Source organism: Taudactylus pleione, unplaced genomic scaffold, assembly GCF_031769625.1.
Source record: "Taudactylus pleione unplaced genomic scaffold, aTauple2 ptg000198l, whole genome shotgun sequence".
NCBI lineage: Eukaryota > Metazoa > Chordata > Amphibia > Anura > Myobatrachidae > Taudactylus > Taudactylus pleione.
The window spans coordinates 12,356,771-12,378,666 of NW_028284600.1; the positions used below are offsets into that span (position 1 = coordinate 12,356,771).

At 46.0% G+C, this 21,896-nt stretch overlaps 1 protein-coding gene across 1 annotated transcript in view; it reads left to right on the forward strand.

The window, feature by feature from the left end:
- LOC148518869 (alpha-2-macroglobulin-like) overlaps positions 1-21,896 on the forward strand; it is a 177,452-nt gene that overhangs the window by 111,455 nt on the left and 44,101 nt on the right. The window contains exons 24-26 of the mRNA XM_088476898.1: positions 2,554-2,730; positions 7,807-7,888; positions 15,728-15,884. Coding sequence (XP_088333024.1) covers positions 2,554-2,730; positions 7,807-7,888; positions 15,728-15,884 — 416 coding nt within the window. The remainder of the gene's footprint in view (positions 1-2,553; positions 2,731-7,806; positions 7,889-15,727; positions 15,885-21,896) is intronic.

The window sequence follows — 21,896 nt, forward strand, 5'->3', positions numbered from 1 at the left end:
AAGTGTAGAGCACCACAGTTCACATATTGCACGTTCATAGGAGCCAAAGAGTAGTATTGTGGCGCATATGCATATGTCCAATGCAAACAGTTGTTCTTGTTACAGTATACGTTGTTTAAGATCTTTGAACTGCGTGCTGTGGGCGACTTGTAAGGGTTCCACCATGTCGATGTCCTCGAGGCCGGTCTCTAGGCATGTTTGGTTTAATATATGTGAGGTGAAGTGAATAATGAACTAACATAGCAGTCAATGATTGAGGTCCATGCATGACGCTCTGATATATGTGGCTGCAAATAACTGTCACAGTTTCCAGACTTCCCAGCAGGTGCACAGTGAGAGTTCACCATCTGTCACATTTTCCAGACCACAATGGTGATGCATTGTAAATGATGGGCGGACGTTTTGCCACACAACTCCAAAACGAAGCATCCAATTACAACGCCAATATTTTTCTGAAAATCTACGGACCAAGACAACCGCATCATAGAAATATGTCACTCATAAAAGTCATCCTTCTGTTATTAATAAATAGATGACCAGATTGGCACTGTCAATCAAAGCAGCTAATTCAAGGGAGGGTGTCAATATCCAATATACTGTATATCATAAACTACTAACCAATCAGCTTCCAACTGTCATTTTCCAAATACAGCCTGTAAAGTGACAGTTAGGAGTTGATTGGTTGGTACTTTATCTCTGTCCACTTTATCTCTCTCCAAGGTTTGATACATCTCCCCCATAATATTAATATACTTCAATTTGATGTGCGACATTTGTATATCTGTGTGTGACTGAGTCTGAATCTGTGAATGACGGGCTCCGGTGCCAGCAGCTGCAGCATTTTTCAGCATGTCGACAATTTCATACAACATACGCTTAAATGCTCACCTAGGGACTGATTCACTCCCAATCGCAACTGCGATTACACACGCAATCGGCCGATTGTTTCATTCTGCGCATGCATATGCATCAACACTCCACTGCGATTGGGATTGAGATTACAATGTCTACGCAGACCCATCGCAGAGTGACTGACAAGAAGCACCATTTGGGGGTGATGACGGGGGGTGATCGGGGAAATGCAGGCATACCAGTGCGTTTGAACGCCGTTGCAGGGGCATGCATAAATTATCCACTGTGTTGCCATACGCAGCCTGAGTACACATAGCGTGTGATGAAGTTAGCAATTCCTGAGTAGGGTCAGGGCTTGTGCAAGTGTGCGTGAGGCTGCAATGGTACTCGATGTTACCGGTGGTTTTGCAGTCTTGCTAAACATTATGGATGTGTGTAAGGTAAAGTGGGCGTCCTTATGTTGTGCTGCAACGGCATAGCACTCGCAGCAGATTAGCATATGATCGCAGTGAGACTGCATGCATAATCGCTATTGCAACTGCAGTTGCGATCCGTAATGAATCAGGCCTTTAGTCTGAGCGAGTTCGGTATGAAATACCACCGGACCTATGTCCGGCAGTTAAAATCCCGACGCCGCAAGCCTGGCATCAGTGAAGATCCCTACGGTCCCCCCCGGGAGCCCCTAACCTAACCCTCCCTCCCGCGCTGTCCGTGCCCGGCGACCGGCTTACCTTTGATAGGGATGCCGGGTGTCGGGCTCCCGGCATAGGTAAAATGACAGGCGTCAGGATTTCGCCGCCTGTCATTAGACCCTTGCCAGGATTAGTCGGGATGCCGACCGTCGGCATCCCGACTGCATACCGTCTGAGCAGTGTGGTAATTGGAAATGTGACTTCTTAAAGGATGTGAAAAACAGAAATAAAGGGAGAAACCATAAAAGCCAGATAAAATTCCTGTACATATAGCTTTGATATGTACCAAATGCATTATCACTGTCTTCTGCCTACAAGCGCTAAAGCAGGCATGCATATCAGCGCACCATAGGTGCCCATGGCGGCACTCGAACACCCAGATAGTATAAAAAAACGCACTTGAGACTTTTTCTTGTCCACTTCTGAATCAGCCGCCCCTTAGCCGCACACAGAGATGTACAAGTACCGGAAGCCATACTTATCCAATCTCTCGCAGAAGTTGTGGGAGGCTACTGAATTTTGGAGTAGCCCCCCACATCCACGGAAAAGTGTCTGGATCTCCTGCATCCCACCCAATTCCTAGTGAAGTGGGCAGGATGGGGAGATAATTGCTGGGAATCGCGGTTCTGTATGGAGTGAGCTGGGCTAAATCATGCAAAAACATGTAATTTCACCCGGTTCCTTATCGCGATTCATGGCGGTCTACTGTGATGGGGCCAACTAACATAGAATACTGGCCCCGCCCCCCGAAGTGGCCAGCTGCATCTTGCTGTGGCTAAGTTGCAATGGCCCTGGTGTGCCAAAAGAGGCTATTTGGTGCACCTAGAGCAAAGGTATATGAGGACAACTCTGTATATAATACACTGGAAAATGGATGTGATGGACATTTTCTCAGTGCTGTTTTATGTTTATAGTACATTGCACTTAAAAGAAATATGTTTCCTGATGTTCTGTACAAGCAGCAAATATGTCATATTTAATTATACATTTTTTTATCACTTTCTTTTAGGGGATGTCATGGGCACCGCTATGCAGAATCTGGGGAGACTCCTTCAGTTGCCATATGGATGTGGGGAGCAGAATATGGTCCTTTTCACCCCTAATATCTACATTTTGGAGTATCTCAACAAAACTAGTCAGCTGACCCCAGAGATCAAATCAAAGGCCCTGAGCTACCTGGTCACAGGTAGAGATCTGCAGCTTATTACACTCCTATCCCTCTTTGTGCTGTTTATCAGAGCACCACACGCAATTCATTCTCTGCCGTCTTGCATCACATCTAGAGCTCTGTGTAATGTAACTGCAGACCATTCCATCCCTATGAAATCTATAACTTTTTTTGTAAGACGTTTACTGAATTTTTAAACAGTAGTTTTTATTTTATTTGATAGAGGTCTCTTCCCTGGTTCCACCAACATGTGTCCTATGTAACAGAATTCCAGCACTCACATGTAGCCGGAAAGCTCTGCTGGTCACATTTGGTGCTGCTCATTACCCTACATAGCTGGGGAGATCCAGCATACTGTAAGAGGCTAGCTCTATATGTTTTCAATCAGAGCTGCTATGGAAATAATAGACCATCATTAAACGTTGAAAGCAAATGAAAATGCCAGCGCTCCCTTTAGGAGATATAGGGAATATGGTTACCGTAGTGAAAAACACTTAAAACAGAAAGTCACATAGATATTACATAAATGTCAATTTCCCAAAAACAGTGAAAACTGGTTTCTTTAGAGTTCCTTTAGTAAACAGTGTAAACTGGCTTCTTAGATCCTCCGATTTGAACTTTTCCTAATTATCAGGATAACTTCTTAAAACACTCCTTCAGTATATAACAGCACCTCAAAAAAGTCACAATATGGATTCCACCATGTGAAGTAAAGTTACATTTATTTCTCACAAGGTATAAAACAATCCCAAATCAATTCAGGTAATAAAATCAAGATGGTAGCGTAACAGAATTTACCTTTACAGAAAGGCACAGTGTAAGAGCATAAGGAGTTATAATGCTACCCCCACAGCAAGTCACCTTCCCTGCAGATGGACAGGTCCCTCTCTGTAGTAGTGAAAACTGGCAGTCCCTTCAAGACCAACGCGTTTCGGCAACAGCCTTTACCAAGGTATATCCATATGTTCTAAGGTGCATAGTTTATATAGAGGTCCTAATGAGTAATGAGCCCGCTTTTTTTGTTAATTATCCAAGCGGGTGTGTATAATCTCGGCTATGCGTTCCATTACCTTGGAACGCATGCCCGCAACTTCCGCCGGAAGTGATGTCACCATTACCCTCCCTGTTTGCCTATTCCATTAAGGGCTCCTTTGGCGCTCTGCGTTCCATTACCCTGGAACCCATTCCCGCTATTTCCGCCGCAGGTAGTATCAAGCAACCTCTTTACCGCTTCCGCTTCAGCTGCCGGAAGTACTCTGATCCACGTGGTGCCTTCCACCCAACGTTACCAGGAAGTCGCATATAGTTAGGTTGATATATGTAGATGCGTTCCACCTCTATTGAGTGTACACATAGCGCTTCCTCTATCGTTTAAATCACTACATTACACTTATTACAATACATAGGTGCATATGCATAGATCTATTTCATCATAATGGTATATAACTTTTAGATCAGGTTTACCAATAAGTAATACATATGGTCCCTTTATAATGTGCAAATAGCATTTAAAGTGCATCTAGTATTAGTCCATAATATCCATTTGATAAAAAACATAAAAATATCACATAGGTTAATAATCATGAAGATAGGATAAAAATATAAAACGATATTTGATACAAGAAGAAAAAAGTGCGATGTGCAAATGGGCTATAAATAAATCAGTACAGGTGTATAACAACATCTAAATAACAGACGTCTAATGTATGTATCCCTTCTATATCCTAATCACGGATAACCCAGTCACCCTGCGGGAACGCTAGTGGCGCTAAAGCCATATTGACTAGGATACACCAAGGAATTACTAAAAATATATCATTAAAGAAACCATTTTAATTCGAAGTCGTTATTTAAACCCTCTGGAATTAGGGTTTTCATGTCATATAGCAACTTCATTTCAGTTTTTGCTAATGAAGTTTCTACACCCTTTGATCTCCAGTGGCTCTCCACTTTTTTAATACCTATCATAGATCTAATGCCACTGGTAAAGCACAAATGTTTCTCTTTAAAATGTTGCGATACAGAGTGGTTATCAAATCCTTTTTTGATATTTCTTAAATGCTCCATCCATCTTTCTCTTAATTTTCTTGTGGTCCTACCTATATATTGAAGACCACAATCACATTCTATTATGTATACACAATTTGTGGTGTTACATGTGATGAATTCATTAATCTTAAAAACCTTATTGGTCGTTTGTGAAATACATTCTTCCACTTTGGATGGTTGGGTTGTATGAGTCCTACTAACACTACACATTCCGCACCTGTGGAATCCTTTCGTTTTTATCCTACCACTCTTTTTATCTGGTATTGCGCTTTTGACCAGGCAATTTTTAAAATTTGGCGCTTTTCTATATGTAATTTAGGATTTTCTGGAATGATCTCTTTTAAAATAGGATCCTGCTTTAAAATATACCAATTCCGTCTAAAAATATGTTCCACACTTTTATGGTGAGTATTTGTGCTGTGTCATATCCTTCTTAATAAAAAAACTAATTTATTAAGAAGGGATATGATACAGCACAAATTGAGACCACTATAGAGAGCTTCAAAGAAATACCACAAGACACCCTCTTAGAATATAAGAAAGATAGTAAGATGAATAACAACCCAGTACCTATGGCATTTATTACGACTTTAAATACTCACCATAAAAGTGTGGAACATATTTTTAGAAGGAATTGGTATATTTTAAAGCAGGCTCCTATTTTAAAAGAGATCATTCCAGAAAATCCTAAATTTACATATAGAAAAGCGCCAAATTTTAAAAATTGCCTGGTCAAAAGCGCAATACCAGATAAAAAGAGTGGTAGGATAAAAACGAAAGGATTCCACAGGTGCGGAATGTGTAGTGTTTGTAGGACTCATACAACCCAACCATCCAAAGTGGAAGAATGTATTTCACAAACGACCAAGAAGGTTTTTAAGATTAACGAATTCATCACATGTAACACCACAAATTGTGTATACATAATAGAATGTGATTGTGGTCTTCAATATATAGGTAGGACCACAAGAAAATTAAGAGAAAGATGGATGGAGCATTTAAGAAATATCAAAAAAGGTTTTGATAACCACTCCGTATCGCAACATTTTAAAGTGAAACATTTGTGCTTTACCAGTGGCATTAGATCTATGATAGGGATTAAAAAAGTGGAGAGCCACTGGAGATCAAAGGGTGTAGAAACTTCATTAGCAAAAACTGAAATGAAGTTGCTATATGACATGAAAACCCTAATACCAGAGGGTTTAAATAACGACTTCGAATTAAAATGGTTTCTTTAATGATATATTTTTAGTAATTCCTTGGTGTATCCTAGTCAATATGGCTTTAGCGCCACTAGCGTTCCCGCAGGGTGACTGGGTTATCCGTGATTAGGATATAGAAGAGATACATACATTAGACGTCTGTTATTTAGATGTTGTTATACACCTGTACTGATTTATTTATAGCCCATTTGCACATCGCACTTTTTTCTTATTGTATCAAATATCGTTTTATATTTTTATCCTATCTTCATGATTATTAACCTATGTGATATTTTTATGTTTTTTATCAAATGGATATTATGGACTAATACTAGATGCACTTTAAATGCTATTTGCACATTATAAAGGGGCCATATGTATTAATTATTGGTAAACCTGATCTAAAAGTTATATACCATTATGATGAAATAGATCTATGCATATGCACCTATGTATTGTAATAAGTGTAATGTAGTGATTTAAACGATAGTGGAAGCACTATGTGTACACTCAATAGAGGTGGAACGCATCTACATATATCAACCTAACTATATGCGACTTCCTGGTAACGTTGGGTGGAAGGCACCACGTGGATCAGAGTACTTCCGGCAGCTGAAGCGGAAGCGGTAAAGAGGTTGCTTGATACTACCTCCGGCGGAAATAGCGGGAATGCGTTCCAGGGTAATGGAACGCAGAGCGCCAAAGGAGCCCTTAATGGAATAGGCAAACAGGGAGGGTAATGGTGACATCACTTCCGGCGGAAGTTGCGGGCATGCGTTCCAAGGTAATGGAACGCATAGCCGAGATTATACACACCCGCTTGGATAATTAACAAAAAAAGCGGGCTCATTACTCATTAGGACCTCTATATAAACTATGCACCTTAGAACATATGGATATAGCTTGATAAAGGCTGTTGCCGAAACACGTTGGTATTGAAGGGACTGCCAGTTTTCACTACTACAGAGAGGGACCTGTCCATCTGCAGGGAAGGTGACTTGCTGTGGGGGTAGCATTATAACCCCTTATGCTCTTACACTGTGCCTTTCTGTAAAGGTCAATTCTGGTACGCTACCATCTTAATTTTATTTCCTGAATTGATTTGGGATTGTTTTATACCTTGTGAGAAATAAATGTAACTTTACTTCACATGGTGGAATCCATATTGTGATTTTTTTGAGGTGCTGTTATATACTGAAGGAGTCTTTTAAGAAGTTATCCTGATAATTAGGAAAAGTTCAAATCGGAGGATCTAAGAAGCCAGTTTACACTGTTTACTAAAGGAACTCTAAAGAAACCAGTTTTCACTGTTTTTGGGAAATTGACATTTATGTAATATCTATGTGACTTTCTGTTTTAAGTGTTTTTCACTACGGTAACCATATTCCCTAAATATCTCCTAAAGGGAGCGCTGGCATTTTCATTTGCTTTCTACATTATATACCAGGTGACGTGTGTAGGTCACCAGATTTATACTAGCTGCACCTTTTAGTGTTTGGATCGCAGGAGGTTATTTATTTATCTTTCATCATTAAACGTTGCTGTTACATAGAGGGAAAGGTGTGAAGCTCAGAGGAGGGACTCTCACCGGAGAACTATTATTAGAAATTCAGTTAACTTCGTAAATAAAGTGGAAATCCTCTTTACCATCCCCCTGTAAAACTCCTTCACGCGTTAATATGTATATCACTGAGGCAGGAGTCACTCTTAGTGTTACATTGTCCTGAATATTCGCTCAGCCGGTAATTGTGTGTAGGCGATGGATACATTTAAAATATTAACAGATTAAAAAGTATGAGACATTTTACATTTATTCTGAGCCCGATACTCTGCTCATTTACAGGATATCAGAAACAACTGACGTATAAACACTATGATGGATCTTACAGTGCATTTGGACCACGGTTTGGAGAAGGGAACACCTGGTATGAACACTATGGGGGAATAAACAGATCATCAGCCAGTTCACCTGACTCTTTAGAGGAATGGTCAGAGGGGGAGGAGATGTATCCAGCCTTGGAGAGAGATAGAGTGGGGAAGTTGCCCAAGCAACCAGTCCGCTTCTAACTGTCATTTCAAAGACTGTGCAGGATGTATGACAGTGTAACCTCCCTTTACTCTATAACAGGGACACCAGGTTACTTATTCCCTTGTAGCCTAACGTACCCACCTATATCCTTCCACTAATACCCCTAATAATTTTACTGCTGCAATAACCCAGGTTATTTCCGGGTGTACCCAGGTAGCAGCTCAGTGGAAAAGGGTCCATGAAAAATAACCCGGGTCAAGTGATCTGGGAATCCAACCCAGGTAGCTACCAGGGTCGGTCTCCGGATGGACCCGGGTAATGGGGCAGTATAAACTACGCGACCTGGGTTATCCGACCTCTCGTGCCTAAAATGAGCTGATTGGTGGTTGTGGAGCAGTCACCTCCCACTTTTTATGATCTCACAAGTTTAGCAGGGCAGACCCAGGCTCAGTGTGAACGGGGCTGACCTGAGAATAACCCAAATCGATGGTGCAGTGTAAACTTGGTCTGACCTGGGTTGGAACCATGTCCGAAAACCCAGGTCGGACCCGGGTTTTTGGTGGAAAAGGGGTATTAGTGGTACTCATACTGTACTATTATCAGTGCCTCCATCCTAGTATTGGATGTCAGTCAGAGCCTACATGGGGAAACCCTATTATGTATTGGTTTGCATAGTATTAAGGCCTGTCTAGGTAAGCCTATAGAACTCTCTGTTTAATTATATTGTTTCATGTAATGTAGTGTTCTAACTAACTTGCTCTTTGGTTTTCTCTGACACCTCTCACCATTAATCCAGATAATTGCCACGCTATTAATTATACATAGGTTCAACGTAGTTTATATAAGCAATAAATACAGATAGATATGAACAAACAATTACCACATTACATAGACCTGAAAATACCGAATTGTGTACAATAAGATGCATATAATATTATTTAAACAAAATGAACAATACCATGAATAAATAACAAATACATGTAATTCATGCAATATATCTTGGTGTTTAGGTAATATAAGCAGTCTCTGAATGAGTCCATGGGATGGGAATGCAATACAAACAGTTGAATGTCATGTAGCTTATGCATAATTATACTATACAGTATTAAAAGTCCATAATCCAGCCGACAAAGCCTGTAATGTCATAGCTGCAGCAGCCAAAACCTGTTTGTTATACAATCCCCCAGTGAAAACTTGTTTCTAAGACTGAAAAGTTTTATATTCTGCACCAGTGATATGTCTGAATTCTTTTTGGTGGGTCCCTATTACACAATATTGATATATACTTTACATTTATATTAAATAAGGGTACTTATTGCAGAGAGAACCCAATGAATGTTTTAAATGGTACTTTTGTACTTTACATACACAAGTACCGAAAGTGTCCCCATCTGAAGAAGAAAGTTGTTCCCTCGCGGTCTGGCTGTGCTTGCCACGCTTCAGGCTCGTGGCTCGCTATGCTCGCCACAAGGTTGTATTCCCCCTCTATGCCCACTTGGACACTGAGAATGATGCTTGACACTGGCTAATGACGTCAGGGTCCTCTCCGTGAAGGGGATTTAGACATTACCATGATTGATAATAATAATGAGAGTAGGACACTTGGGTTCTCTCTGCAATGAGTCCGTAAAGTACACAAGTACCTATGGGGTCTATTTACTAAGCAGTGTTAGGAGACAGAGTGAAAAGTGATAAGGTGCCAGCCAATCAGCTCCTAACTGTCACAGCCTGTGAGATGGCAGTTAGGAGCTGATTGGCTGGCAACTTATCACTTTTCACTCTTCACTTTTCACTTCTCCTAACACTGCTTAGTAAACAGACCCCTAAATAAGATATCCTAGTTGTATATCACTTATTTGCAGTGGTTACTCTGCTCCAATATGAATTCATTGCGGTGCTACCACTCACTTAATAGTCAGGTAATTTAAACAAAAAAAGAGAGAAAAAAGACATCACTTACATTGTATCTTTTTGATTGGCCAGACAAATCTACACCAATAATAGTTCTAACAAGATACATTATTATTGAAGGAACTAAAAGACACAGATCTGTCTAATATTATTACTCACAGAGAATGAGCATATTGATATAGATAGTTCACCAGCAACACTAGTAATTATTTTAAACACTTCTTTAATTCTATTCACTTAACTATTCTTTATTTTAAATAATTTCGCCTCAATGTCCTGACATTTATTTTAAGATATATTAATAAGATTTGCTTTTTTTTAACTTTATAGAAAATGACAAACATGAAGTAGGACCCTAATAGTGTTCCACACAGTAACCACTTTTCTTTTTTCTCTCTTTTTCATTGGAATCCCCCAGTGTATTAAATTAGATAGACTTGTTTCTACTTTTGGCAACAGTTCAATATCAGAGGCTTATTTAGATCCAAATTTGTGGACAACCACAATTACTTTCCCTTCTCTCAGTTTATAATATGTGCGTGTGAGTTGCTCTCAGAGAACAATTATAACCCCAGATTGTACACATTTGTTGCTCAAAATTATCTGAGCCAAACTCATCTTCTAATTTAGGATCTCCCTGCACAGTGCCGTGCAGCTGCCAGTCTGGGTCACCTAGACAACCCCCTGATGTCTCTTGTAGTGATCTGCCTGTAGTGTTCATGAATCACTGGATTCAGCAGTTTTTGTGCTATCTAGAAACAGAAACTCACCACCACCTCCTCAATTAATCCCTCAGCTTCTCCCAGTGCCTCTGTGCATATATCTCTCAGAGCTCACAGGCACTTGTACTGTCAGGGCCACCATCAGAGGGGGACTGCCGGGACTGGAGTCCCGTGCCCGGACAGGAATGCCCCTAGCTCAAACCACTCCAGGCCACCAGGAGCTCAGGACAGTTCCTGGAGCTCCCAACAGTGGCTTTCCAGGCCCACAGCCCCTGGCTCCCCGGTGTCAGGTTGATTCTACAAGCCCGGTGATGGAAGCATGTACTGTACAATAAAGTGTTTTTTTTTTGTTTTTATTTAATGGGACTGGCTGGTCACATAAAAGGGGGGCTGGGTGGTAACATTAAAGGTGGGCTGGCTGGGGAGACAGAAGAGGGGCTGGCTGGGGAGACAGAAGAGGGGCTGGCTGGGGAGACAGAATGGGGTGCTGGCTGGGAAGACAGAAGGCAATGCTGGCTGGGGAGAAAGAAGGGGGTGCTGACTGGGTAGACAGAAGGGGGTGCTAACTGGGTAGACAGAAGGGCGTGCTGGCTGGGGTGATAGAAGGGGGTGCTAGCTGCAGAGACAGAAGGGGTGCTGACTGGGGAGACAGAAGAGGGGCTGGCTGCGGAGACAGAAGGGGGTGCTGACTGGGGAGACAGAAGGGTGTGCTGACTGGGGAGACAGAAGGGGGTGCTGGCTGGGAAGACAGGAGGGAGTGCTGGCTGGGGAAGCAGAATGGGGCTGGCTGGAGCTGGAGGGACACTGCAGGACTGGAGTTGCAGACACGTGGGTTGAGGGGGCCCTGCCTTTAGTATTTTGTCAGTTCCAGGTTCTGCAATTTCTGATGGCAGCCCTGTGTACTGCCAATCTGCCTCCGCCCAGCCACTTCTGTCACTCTTGTCAGAGGCTCCATTCCCAGCCTCTGGCTGCTAGGGATGGTCATCGGGGGTGTAACCATCGACCATTACCATGGCAAAATAGCAAGTAGCCGCCAATGGTTACAAACTATTTAATGGATGACCATCGATGGTTTCACCAACCGATGGTCATCCCTGTATTTAGACTGATTGGCCTGTGGGCCAATCAGAATGTGGGGGCGGGGCTTCGCGGGTACTATGGCCCTGATTCAGATGGGGACGCTCTGACAGAGCGCTCGCTCTGAATCAGGGCCAGCCCTCTGGTTTTTTTAGAGCGGCCTCCTGGCCGCTCGCATAGCTGTGGGTGACCACCCACCGCTATAGTGAGCGGCCAGGAAGATGGTCGCGATGGTCAAGACCATCGGGCTTGCAACGAGACCCTTGTGGTAGGGTCTCGTTGCCGCAAGCCCCAGAGTGCTTTCGGCTCTAACAGGGCCGAAAGCACTCCCACTGACATCACTTGTGATGTCAGTGGGGCCGGCCCCAGACGGTAGGCGTTCCCATGGGAACGCCTCCATCTGGGCAGTCACTCCCCCGGCCCGCCCACCAAAGGGGGTGTGCTGTCACTCAACATCGACAGCACGGCCCCTTTGGTACGAGACCCGGAGCTACGGATTGCCCGTCGCTATCCGGGTTTCGCGCATGCGCACGATGGAGCCGGCTCCATCGTGCGCATGCACACTGGGCCACCATCGACCCGCTTGCGAGCGCATAGGCCCTGAATCAGGCCCTATGCTCCTTGTCCCGGCACTTGATTAAAAAAAAAACATTTGGTTATGCTTAGACATGGCTGGAGGAAAACCATCTGGTTCTCCGCCATCGATGGCAAAAGCATTTGACATCGGCCATAAAACATCAATGATTATGAATCATCAATGGTCGATGGCCATCCCTACTTGCTGCCCATAGCTGCAAGTATGCCTTTGCTGCACCTCACCTCCTTGAAGATAATGTACGTGTCCACCTCCTTCCTGTTATAGATGACCTCTGCTAACTGGGCACTGCTTTAGAAACCACTTGGGCCAAATGATGGAGCACATGTAAGACTTCATCATGAAGTCTGACCCCACTGACACCTGCCCCACCTCCTTCACACAGGTGGGTCCCCCTCTGCCCCTGGTCCTATATGCTGTAATCAGCTTTTATGGAGCTGCTTCGCTGGATGTGGCTGACAGGCTCCCTCTCTGGATCCTCCCCCCCCACCCTGTGCCTGGCAGCCTGATGTTCATAGCTAGGCAGCTGCTGGTGCTGACAGCTCTAATATCCCTCCCTGTACTAGGGCCTTCTTTCCCTGACAGGGACCAATTCACTCCCACATGTATCACTCCGCCCATTCTTCTATAGTGTATGTGTATCCCATACACTGGGCCATATTTTTACGTCAATAGATATTATACACGTTATATAAATTTTCATTAATTTATACACAAGTCACCTCAATAAACAATATAGTTAAATAAATTAACATATCAGGATACATAGTTTTACCTCACAACTTGGTGAGGTGCAGTGTAACCGGTGTCTGACCTGGGTCTAACCAGGGTTGGAACCATGGGCCCGATTCAGACCCGCTCGCTTGATGCGTTTGCAGGCACCTAGCGTATGCAAATCTGGCACACATTCCAGCAAGGCAGGCGAACGCACGGCAAGGTATTAGCACGCTCACTATGTCTTGCCGTGCGATCGCTTTGTGTATGCAGACACCCACCAGTCTGTCTTAAGACGCCCACTTGTGCATGTCATCTCCAGGAAGTGTATGCAACCATCTGTACCATCAAGTACCATCAGATGCATACACAGGACTTGTGGTTGACTATACCCTACCGCAAGCACTGCTAGCACTTCAGTGTAAAATTCAACCAAGTGACGTGTACTATGATGCTGCCTCCTAAGTATGCATGCCTCATGAAATGGCGTTAAGACACTCAGGCACGCCTGCCTTCGCACCTCCACTCCGCAGTTTCTAGAAGCCAGCCCGTCACCACCCACAAACAGCTTCTCCTGTCACTCATTCTGCCAGGCTGTCTATGCGCAGCGAGCGAATGCTTCCCCATCGCTCTGACTGGTTCGCACACACGCACTGCAATGCGTACCTATGCGCAGAATGCAAAAATCAGCTGACTGCGTGCGAACGCTTCCTAGCGAGCAGGTCTGAATCGGGCCCCATGTCTGAAAACCCAGGTGAGACGCGGGTTTTTGGTGGAAAAGGGGTATTAGAAGCTGACTGGTTGCTTTGGACAACTTTTCCACTTTATCTCTCTCCAGGGTATGATACATCTCCCCTGGAGTGTGATACCTCCTAGGACTGGATCACTGCAAGGTTGTGGTGCTTGCTTTGTAATGGGGTAGAGATAGATTCTAAAATCCTCTAGAAGGCAGGAAAAAAACCTTCAGTAAGCAGTGTCTATAGTGTAGACTATGGATGCAAATCAGCTCCTCCCTGGAGATACTAAGGACCTCATTCAGAGTCGTCCGCGAGCGCCGATGCGCTCGTAACCGACTTGATGGTTTGGCCTGCGCACGCGCAGCGGCCGCACTGCGCGTGCGCAAGCCCCGGAGCAACCATCAACCTGGTCGGTCGTTAAGCTGGTCGGTCATCGCGACCATCAACCTGGTCGGTCGTTAAGCTGTGGGTGGTAACCCACAGCTTAACTAACGACCAGGAGCCCGCACTTCAATAATGAAGCGGCCGCCCTCATTCAGAACGAGTTGTCGCTTCTTACGACCGCCTCTGAATGAGGTCCAAAATGTCCCCACTGAAAGAGGTTCCATACCTGAAGTAGTGAGATGATAAGATTGAGTCTAGTAAATTCCACATGGGTTGTGTTTCCTGCAGATTAGCAGTGCCATCCAAGTATGTAGAAGGCAGGTAGCTCCCAGCCCTGCCTGCAGCAATAAACTAATGCCACCTCATCCAGCCCTGAACATCTACTATTGTCTAACTTGACAGAAAGGATGAATAAAGTGGACAGGTGTAGCACACAATCAACAGAAACAGAGTGAAACTACAACACTGACAGGACCCTACTGCATATATAGAGAGATGGTTATACACATAAATTATGACATAATACAAATATTCACAATAGGATAGGTCAGCAGTCACTGTGGGTTTTGTGTCCCATCAGTTTTATTCAGGCTTTCCGGTCAGAAGAGAAATCCTGCTGAGTCAGTTATTAAACAGCAGTGATCAGCTCCTTCCCCTTTTTGGGCCCAGCACTATCTGGTCAGAGGTGATGAAATTCAAACGGCACCCTGTGTGTAGCAGTGAGGGGGCCGTGTCATTATACTGCTCCTCACCAGGCTCATATAACAGAACCAGTGACTTTCCACCAACTAATGAGCCTCATCCTGATCTGCACAGAACTAGCGTCTAAAGTCTAAATTACGCCCTGAAAAAAGATGGATTTGGTTTAGCTTACAGAGTTTGTCATATAAGGAAAATGCATCTTTATCGGCAAATGTAGCATTTGCTCCTCAGTTACTCTTGGAAAAGAACAGCAGTTTATACATCTGGTTTATGCCTAGTTGTGGGTGCATAGTGATAGTAGTAAATTATATTAGAGCACACAATTCATACACAATAAAGTGATAACTATAATAAAAGTATGCATGCTAAATGATGCTGTTAAAGGAGACATGTCACTTACACAGAGTATATACAGTCATATTGTGGGCCTAAACAATATTCAGTCTATAAATTCAACAGGAACTAGATTATTTACTAATGTCACTCATGGATATATGGGCTGTATGTTTATGAATATGGATCTGTACTACTTGATTGGTCTACTATATCCAGGGGCGCAGAGAGGGGGGGAGTGGGCACTAATTACCCAGGCCCGGGCTTATTGGAAGGGCCCGATCGCCCCCCCTTACCTGTCAGCAGCCCAGCTGAACAGCAGCAGCAGTCTCCTCTGCCTGTGGGTGGATTTGCACTGGGCTGGCGCCCTCTCCCTATATATGCTGCATATACTGTATGTATATATACATATATATTTACATATATATGTATATATATATATATATGTGTATATATACACATAGTTATATGTCTACATATACAGTATGTTTGTTGATCTGTGCATATACACGTACCAGAGCTACGATGACCATAAACTATACTCTGACTTGTCCCCACAGGTTGACAGCCTTTGTCGTGAAGTCCTTTGCCCGAGCTAGATCTCACATTTACATTGATCCTAAAACTTTATCAGATTCTCTTCAGTGGCTTTCAAATCGTCAGAAACAAAATGGCTGCTTCCAAAATGTTGGCAGACTGTTTAATAACGCCATTAAGGTAAGAGAGAAAGGGAGACTGGGGTGGGGGGCAGGAAATGGTGCAGTGATCAAATTACCAACACTTGTATACCCCTGTCGTTTCCCCACTGTTGGGTTCTGGGCATCAGGAGGGAATCAGCCTTCCTGGACTACCATGTTTGGTAGCCTTTATCTCCTTGGTTTGATTTAAGGCCCAGACTGCCGCTTGTTCTGCTTGGCACCCTACTAACGATAACTCCCGGAATTTCGGAGATAACTAACATAATCATGAGACAAAGAATGTTGGCAACACGGTTGGTGCAATGGTTAGCACTACTGCCTCACAGCTCTGAGGTCATGAGTTAATTTCCTGATGAATGTGTGGAGTTTGTATGTTCCCTCTGTGTTTGTGTGCATTTCTCTGGGTGCTCTAGTTTACTCTAACAGTCCAAACACACAGTACCAGGTTAATTGGCCTCTTATAAAAAAAATGACCCTATATTCCTTGTCCATGTGACAAGGAATATAGGAGCTCATTCAGACCCGCTTGCTAGATGCATTCGCTCGCACCCAGCATATGTAAATATGGGAAGGCAGGCGATCGCACGGCAAGGCATTAGCACACCCACTATGTCTTGGCGTGCAATCGCTCTGTGTATGCAGATGCCCACCAGCCTGTCTTAAGACGCCCACTTGCGCACGTCATCTCCAGGAAGTGCATGAAACCATTGGTACATCTAGCACCATCGGATGGTGGGCGTCTGCATACACAAAGTGATTGCACGCCAAGTCATATTGGGCGTGCTAATACCTTGCTGTATGATGCAGTATTGGGGGTGGGGCTGGGGGTGGGGCACGCGATCACGCCATAGTGGCTTCGCCCCCTCCTCACAAAGCCGAAAATATTGTCATTGCAGGGGGCAGGGTTACGATGACGCGGTTCAGCGTGAATTGCGTCACTGGCCCTCTCCGCTGCGGGGGTTTCTGTAAGTAACGTGGGGGTCAGGCGGCAGCCAGGAGGCTTGTCTGCCTTTCTGGGGGGTCAGGAGTGTGAGCCCTAGCGATGTCTCGTCAGCCAACACTCACCACTTTTCCGCGGCAGAGTCCTAGAGCCTTCGTTCCCAAATTGCCAACTGATCTACGATCCGGATCCTCTTCACCGTTGTGTTTTCAGGTTCAAACCAGCCTGATGCTGTAAAAGAATGGGTTATTCAATAACAATCCTCCTATGCTTGGTGACACAATAACCGCTAGGGATGAATGCGACCTTCACCGGTTGGGTGAATGGTCATCATTGGCACGGGGCTTCAGCTACCCAGTTTTCACCTATACAGTGCTCACACACTCAGGTGTAGTTTGGATCTCACACCGTTGTGAAAGATCCCCTAACCGGTGTTCAAAGGAAGAACAGACAGAGGAAGAGAAAGTATAGGATGTTTGGATCTCTCACCGTTGTGAGAGATCCCCTATCGAACGCTCCAATGAAAGACAGACAGACACCGAGAGATACTCACACTAGCCCCCTTGTCACCTTGACGGGTCGTCCGCCGCCCCTGAGAATCAAACAAAACAATCCCCCCCTTCCTTCACGGACAAACACGCAAGTAATGCTGTACCAACGGGGTTACCTCTTTGTATGCCTGGAAGCTTGAACCTTACTTCCAGAAACTTCCTCCGTGAACTCTCTGCTATAACGAGAAGATTCAGGGCAAACAACAAATAAACGTCTTCTTACACACTATATTAACTAGGCTTGGGGACAATACACCTCTAGCGGAAACACTCTTGTCTCAGCTGTCCCTCTCTTTCTCTTCCCGGCCGGCCGGCCCTGTCTGCGCCCTTCTATGAACACACCGCTGCCTTGACCTACTAGGCTAAATCTTCAGAGCTCCCCCTGCAGGGGTTCAGAACCGAAGCCGCACAGCCCCTTGCACTGACTCCCGAGAGGGCTTACTCAATAATCTATGCCCAGTATTCAACCTCACCCAGCTGGGGCTAACGCGAGTGATCCGAGCCTATTACTCGGATTACTTTATCCCTTGAACCGCTTATCAGCACTCTGTACCCAGTGGTACAGACCTCCAGCACCGGTCACTCTGTGGCACAGGTCCGCCGACCTGTGGATGATCGCTTTTGGTTCTTACCAGGATGCCTTTCACTTTAAACCCACCTTCCTTCGGCCGATCCCTAGGAATCTAGGCCTAACGCCCAGATCACTTTGGAGCTGGGCCACCACTAGTGAACCTAATGGTCTTTTAGTGAACTGGGCCTAATGCCCAGACCACCTTATATGTAGGGCTGCCTCTGAGGGTCGTTTTAGTGACCTGGGCCTAATGCCCAGACCACTTTATATGCAGGTCTACCAGAGGGTCGTTTCAGTGACCTGGGCCTAATGCCCAGACCACTTTATATGCAGGTCTGTCGCCTATTTGAGCCTAAACAACCTGGGCCTAATGCCCAGGTTGCTGACTGTAGAGCCTAAGGATTTGCCCTACAGGGCCTAATGCCCCCTGCTATCCCCGGGGCCTTGTGCCCCTCCTACGTGGCCACAGGCCTAGTGCCTGATGATACCCACGGGCCTTAAGCCCGACAACACTTGATGTACTTATTAAATATAAGTAAAGGTGGCCCACGGCCGCCTACCCTGTTCGTTGGGAGAGCCTGCAGTGGGGAACTTCGATAAGCTCTTTAACTTTCCTCCACTGCAGAGCTCTCCGGTCCTCAGCTTCGGCTCCGCTGACCGCCGCCCGCCGCCGTCTTCCTCCTCCAGCAACAGCGCCTCCGTCTTCAGCTGTTGAACACGGCGTCTTCCGGCGTTTTCCTGCGCCTCTGGAACTCTTCTCCTCCGCGGACGGTCTTCCTGGCTTGCTCTCCGCCGACGGACTGACTCGCCCCGCTCAGCGGCGCCTAATATATGGAGCCGCGAGGGGGCGGAGCCATGACGCGGCGAGCCACAATTGGCCCGCCGTGCCAGACTCGGATTGGCTGTCCGCCCGCGAGCCATTACTGGCTCGCCAGCGGCGCCAAATTCAAAATCCGCGCTGGTGGTTGGACGAGCTTGAATCTTTCCAGATGCAAGCTCGTCCAGCCCCGTCCTCCGCCACCGCGCCGCCCGAACCGCCGACGCCTGCCCGTCCAGCGGTCACTGGATCTCGGGCCGGACCAGGCCCCGCACCGATGACCCCGCTCACATTTCCACCCCCTGTGTCCTTTGTAGTCCCTACAAAGGAGGTCTGAGACCAGACAAAGTCGGGATCAGCATATTGAGGCCCAGGCACGCCACGATTGAATCGTTGAGAACGTCTAGGTAAGGGTGTTACATCCGCCACCTCTGGAACATCGTCGACTTCATTCACAGTGGGAATTTCTGCGGGTGCCCACCACTCCTCTTCAAGGTTGCCCATTCCGGCCGGAGTGGACAACGTGGTCTCCTCATTACGCGAGTCATTCTGAATGACGTCAGGTATAAGGTCCCTTTCTGCTGAAATTGGGAAAAGGCAGGGGACGCAACATGTCCCGATGAAGAGTCCGCAATCGCCCCAGACCATCAGTGGATTCCACCTGATAGACCGGTCCTTCCGCTGACAAACGACATCTGATCACATAAGGTAAAACTTCCCAACGCTCAGATAGTTTACCCCCCGGACGAGTCATACGGACCAGGACCCGTTGCCCTACGGAAAACGGCTCAACCCTTCGCGCCCCAGCCGGGGTACGTCTATGATCGGCTATCATCTTTTCCGTCAAATCATGAGCAATTTTCAGACGCCGCCGATGTTCCTCCACCCAACCTGTAGGAAGCGATCCCTCCCTACCATCGGACTCGGTTAGTACCAAGTCCTGAACTTCCCGTCCCGGCCGACCGAACAACAAAAAGAAAGGAGAAAACCCGGTAGTACTATGAACTCTATTATTGTAGGCCCAAACCAATTCCTGCACATGTTCAGGCCACCTCCGTTTTTTTGTTTCTTCCAGGGTTCGGAGCATCTGTAGCAAGGTCCGGTTGAACCTTTCACAGGCCCCATTACCCTGAGGGTGGTATGGAGTTGTACGGGACTTCTGTAGCCCGTACAGTTGGCACAGACGTTCCATTAGCCGCCCTTGAAAACAGGCTCCCTGATCTGAATGTATCCTTTCGGGACACCCATATTGCCGTATAAAATTTTCCACAATCGCTTTTGTAGCCGACTCAGCCGTCTGGTCACGGGTTGGCACTACCACAGTAAACTTTGTGAAGTGGTCCGTCATTACCAAAGCGTATTGATGACCACTAACAGACTCCCCAATCAGCACATAATCTATCATTAGTAACTCCAATGGTCGATTTGTACAGATGGTCTGAATAGGCGCATGTTGTTCCGAGGGTTTGACCACTCCACAGCGTCTACACTCCCGACAGACCCGAACGACCATGTTCTGCATTTGAGGTGCAAAATACTGACGTCGCAACCATTGATAGGTCTTATCACTGCCCAAGTGTGCTCCTTCCTGGTGTGCGTTTTCAATCAGTGGTCGGACCAACGCTTCTGGTACCACTATCTGCTCTACAAACCGAAGCTCCGAACTAAGGTAGGTGCGATGCCGGAGAGTACCTGCACAAACCTTGAGTCGGTCCCACTTACGCAGCAGCTTCTGACAGAAAGTAGTAAGCCTACTCCTTTCCCATTTGCTGGGCCAGTGACCATCTTCCTTCCACTGCATAATAGCTCTGAAACCGGGGTCTTCCTGCTGCTCGCGTGCCCAGTTTTGTTCGCTATTCCGGAGTATCGTGGCACTCTGCTTGACATTCCGATCGCCCTTTGCCCCTGATTTCCTCACACGGGTCAGATCGGGGACTTCTACCTCTTCCCAGTCTTCATCCCCCTGTGTCCCAGGGACTTCTACAGGAAACCGAGATAAAGCATCAGCATTTCCGTTATTTTTCCCTGGCCGGTAACGAATGGTATAGGAAAACTTAGCTAACCGGGCTACCCAGCGTTGCTCCAGGGCCCCAAGCTTGGCAGTCCCCAAATAGGCTAGAGGGTTATTATCGGTAAAGATATCTACATGGGTGGCCGTCAGATATTCAGCAAATTTTTCGGTCACAGCCCAGACGACGGCCAATAATTCCAACTTGAAGGAACTGTAGTTGTCTGGGTTTCTCTCTGTTTCTCTCAAACTACGACTCCCGTAGGCAATCACTCGCTCCTGGCCATCCTGAACCTGAGCAAGTACGGCCCCTAGGCCTTGCAAGCTCCCATCAGTATACAAAACAAATGGTGTCTCAAAATTGGCATAGGCCAATATGGGGGCTTCTGTGAGGGCTTGCTTTAAGCACACAAAGGCCGCTTCCTGGGATACGCCCCACGCCACCGCTTGAGTTTTCTGAGTTGTGGCCACCCCCCGCAATAGGGCGTGGAGTGGCTCAGCAATCTTGGCAAAATCCTTGATGAAACGTCGGTAATAACCGACCAACCCTAGGAATGCTCGTAACTTGGTCACTGTACGGGGTGTCTTCCATTCTTGCACAGCTGCAAGTTTACTTGGTGTGGGATGCACCCCATCACGTGACACCACATGCCCTAAATACTCCAGACTAGTCTTTAGTAGGTGACATTTCCGAGGTTTGACCTTCAACCCAAATCCCTCCAGGCGCTGCAAGACCATCTCCAAACGAGCTAAATGTTCATCCACCGTGGCGGAATACACAATAATGTCATCTAGATAAATCAGAAGGGTTTCAAAATTCAAATCTCCCAGACACCGCTCCATCATCCTCTGAAACGTTGCCGGGGCGTTGGTGAGCCCGAATGGCATGCGGCAAAACTCGAAAAGTCCCATGGGCGTAATGAACGCAGTCTTTTCTTGATCTTGTGTGGCAACCGGTACTTGCCAATATCCGCTGGCCAAGTCTAAGGTGGAAAAGAACTTGGCCTCGCCTAACGCCGCCAGGGACTCCTCAATCCGAGGTAGAGGGTAGGCATCCCGTACGGTGCAACTGTTCAGCCTCCGATAGTCCACACAAAAACGGATGCTCCCATCCTTCGTCCTAACCAACACTATGGGGGCGGCC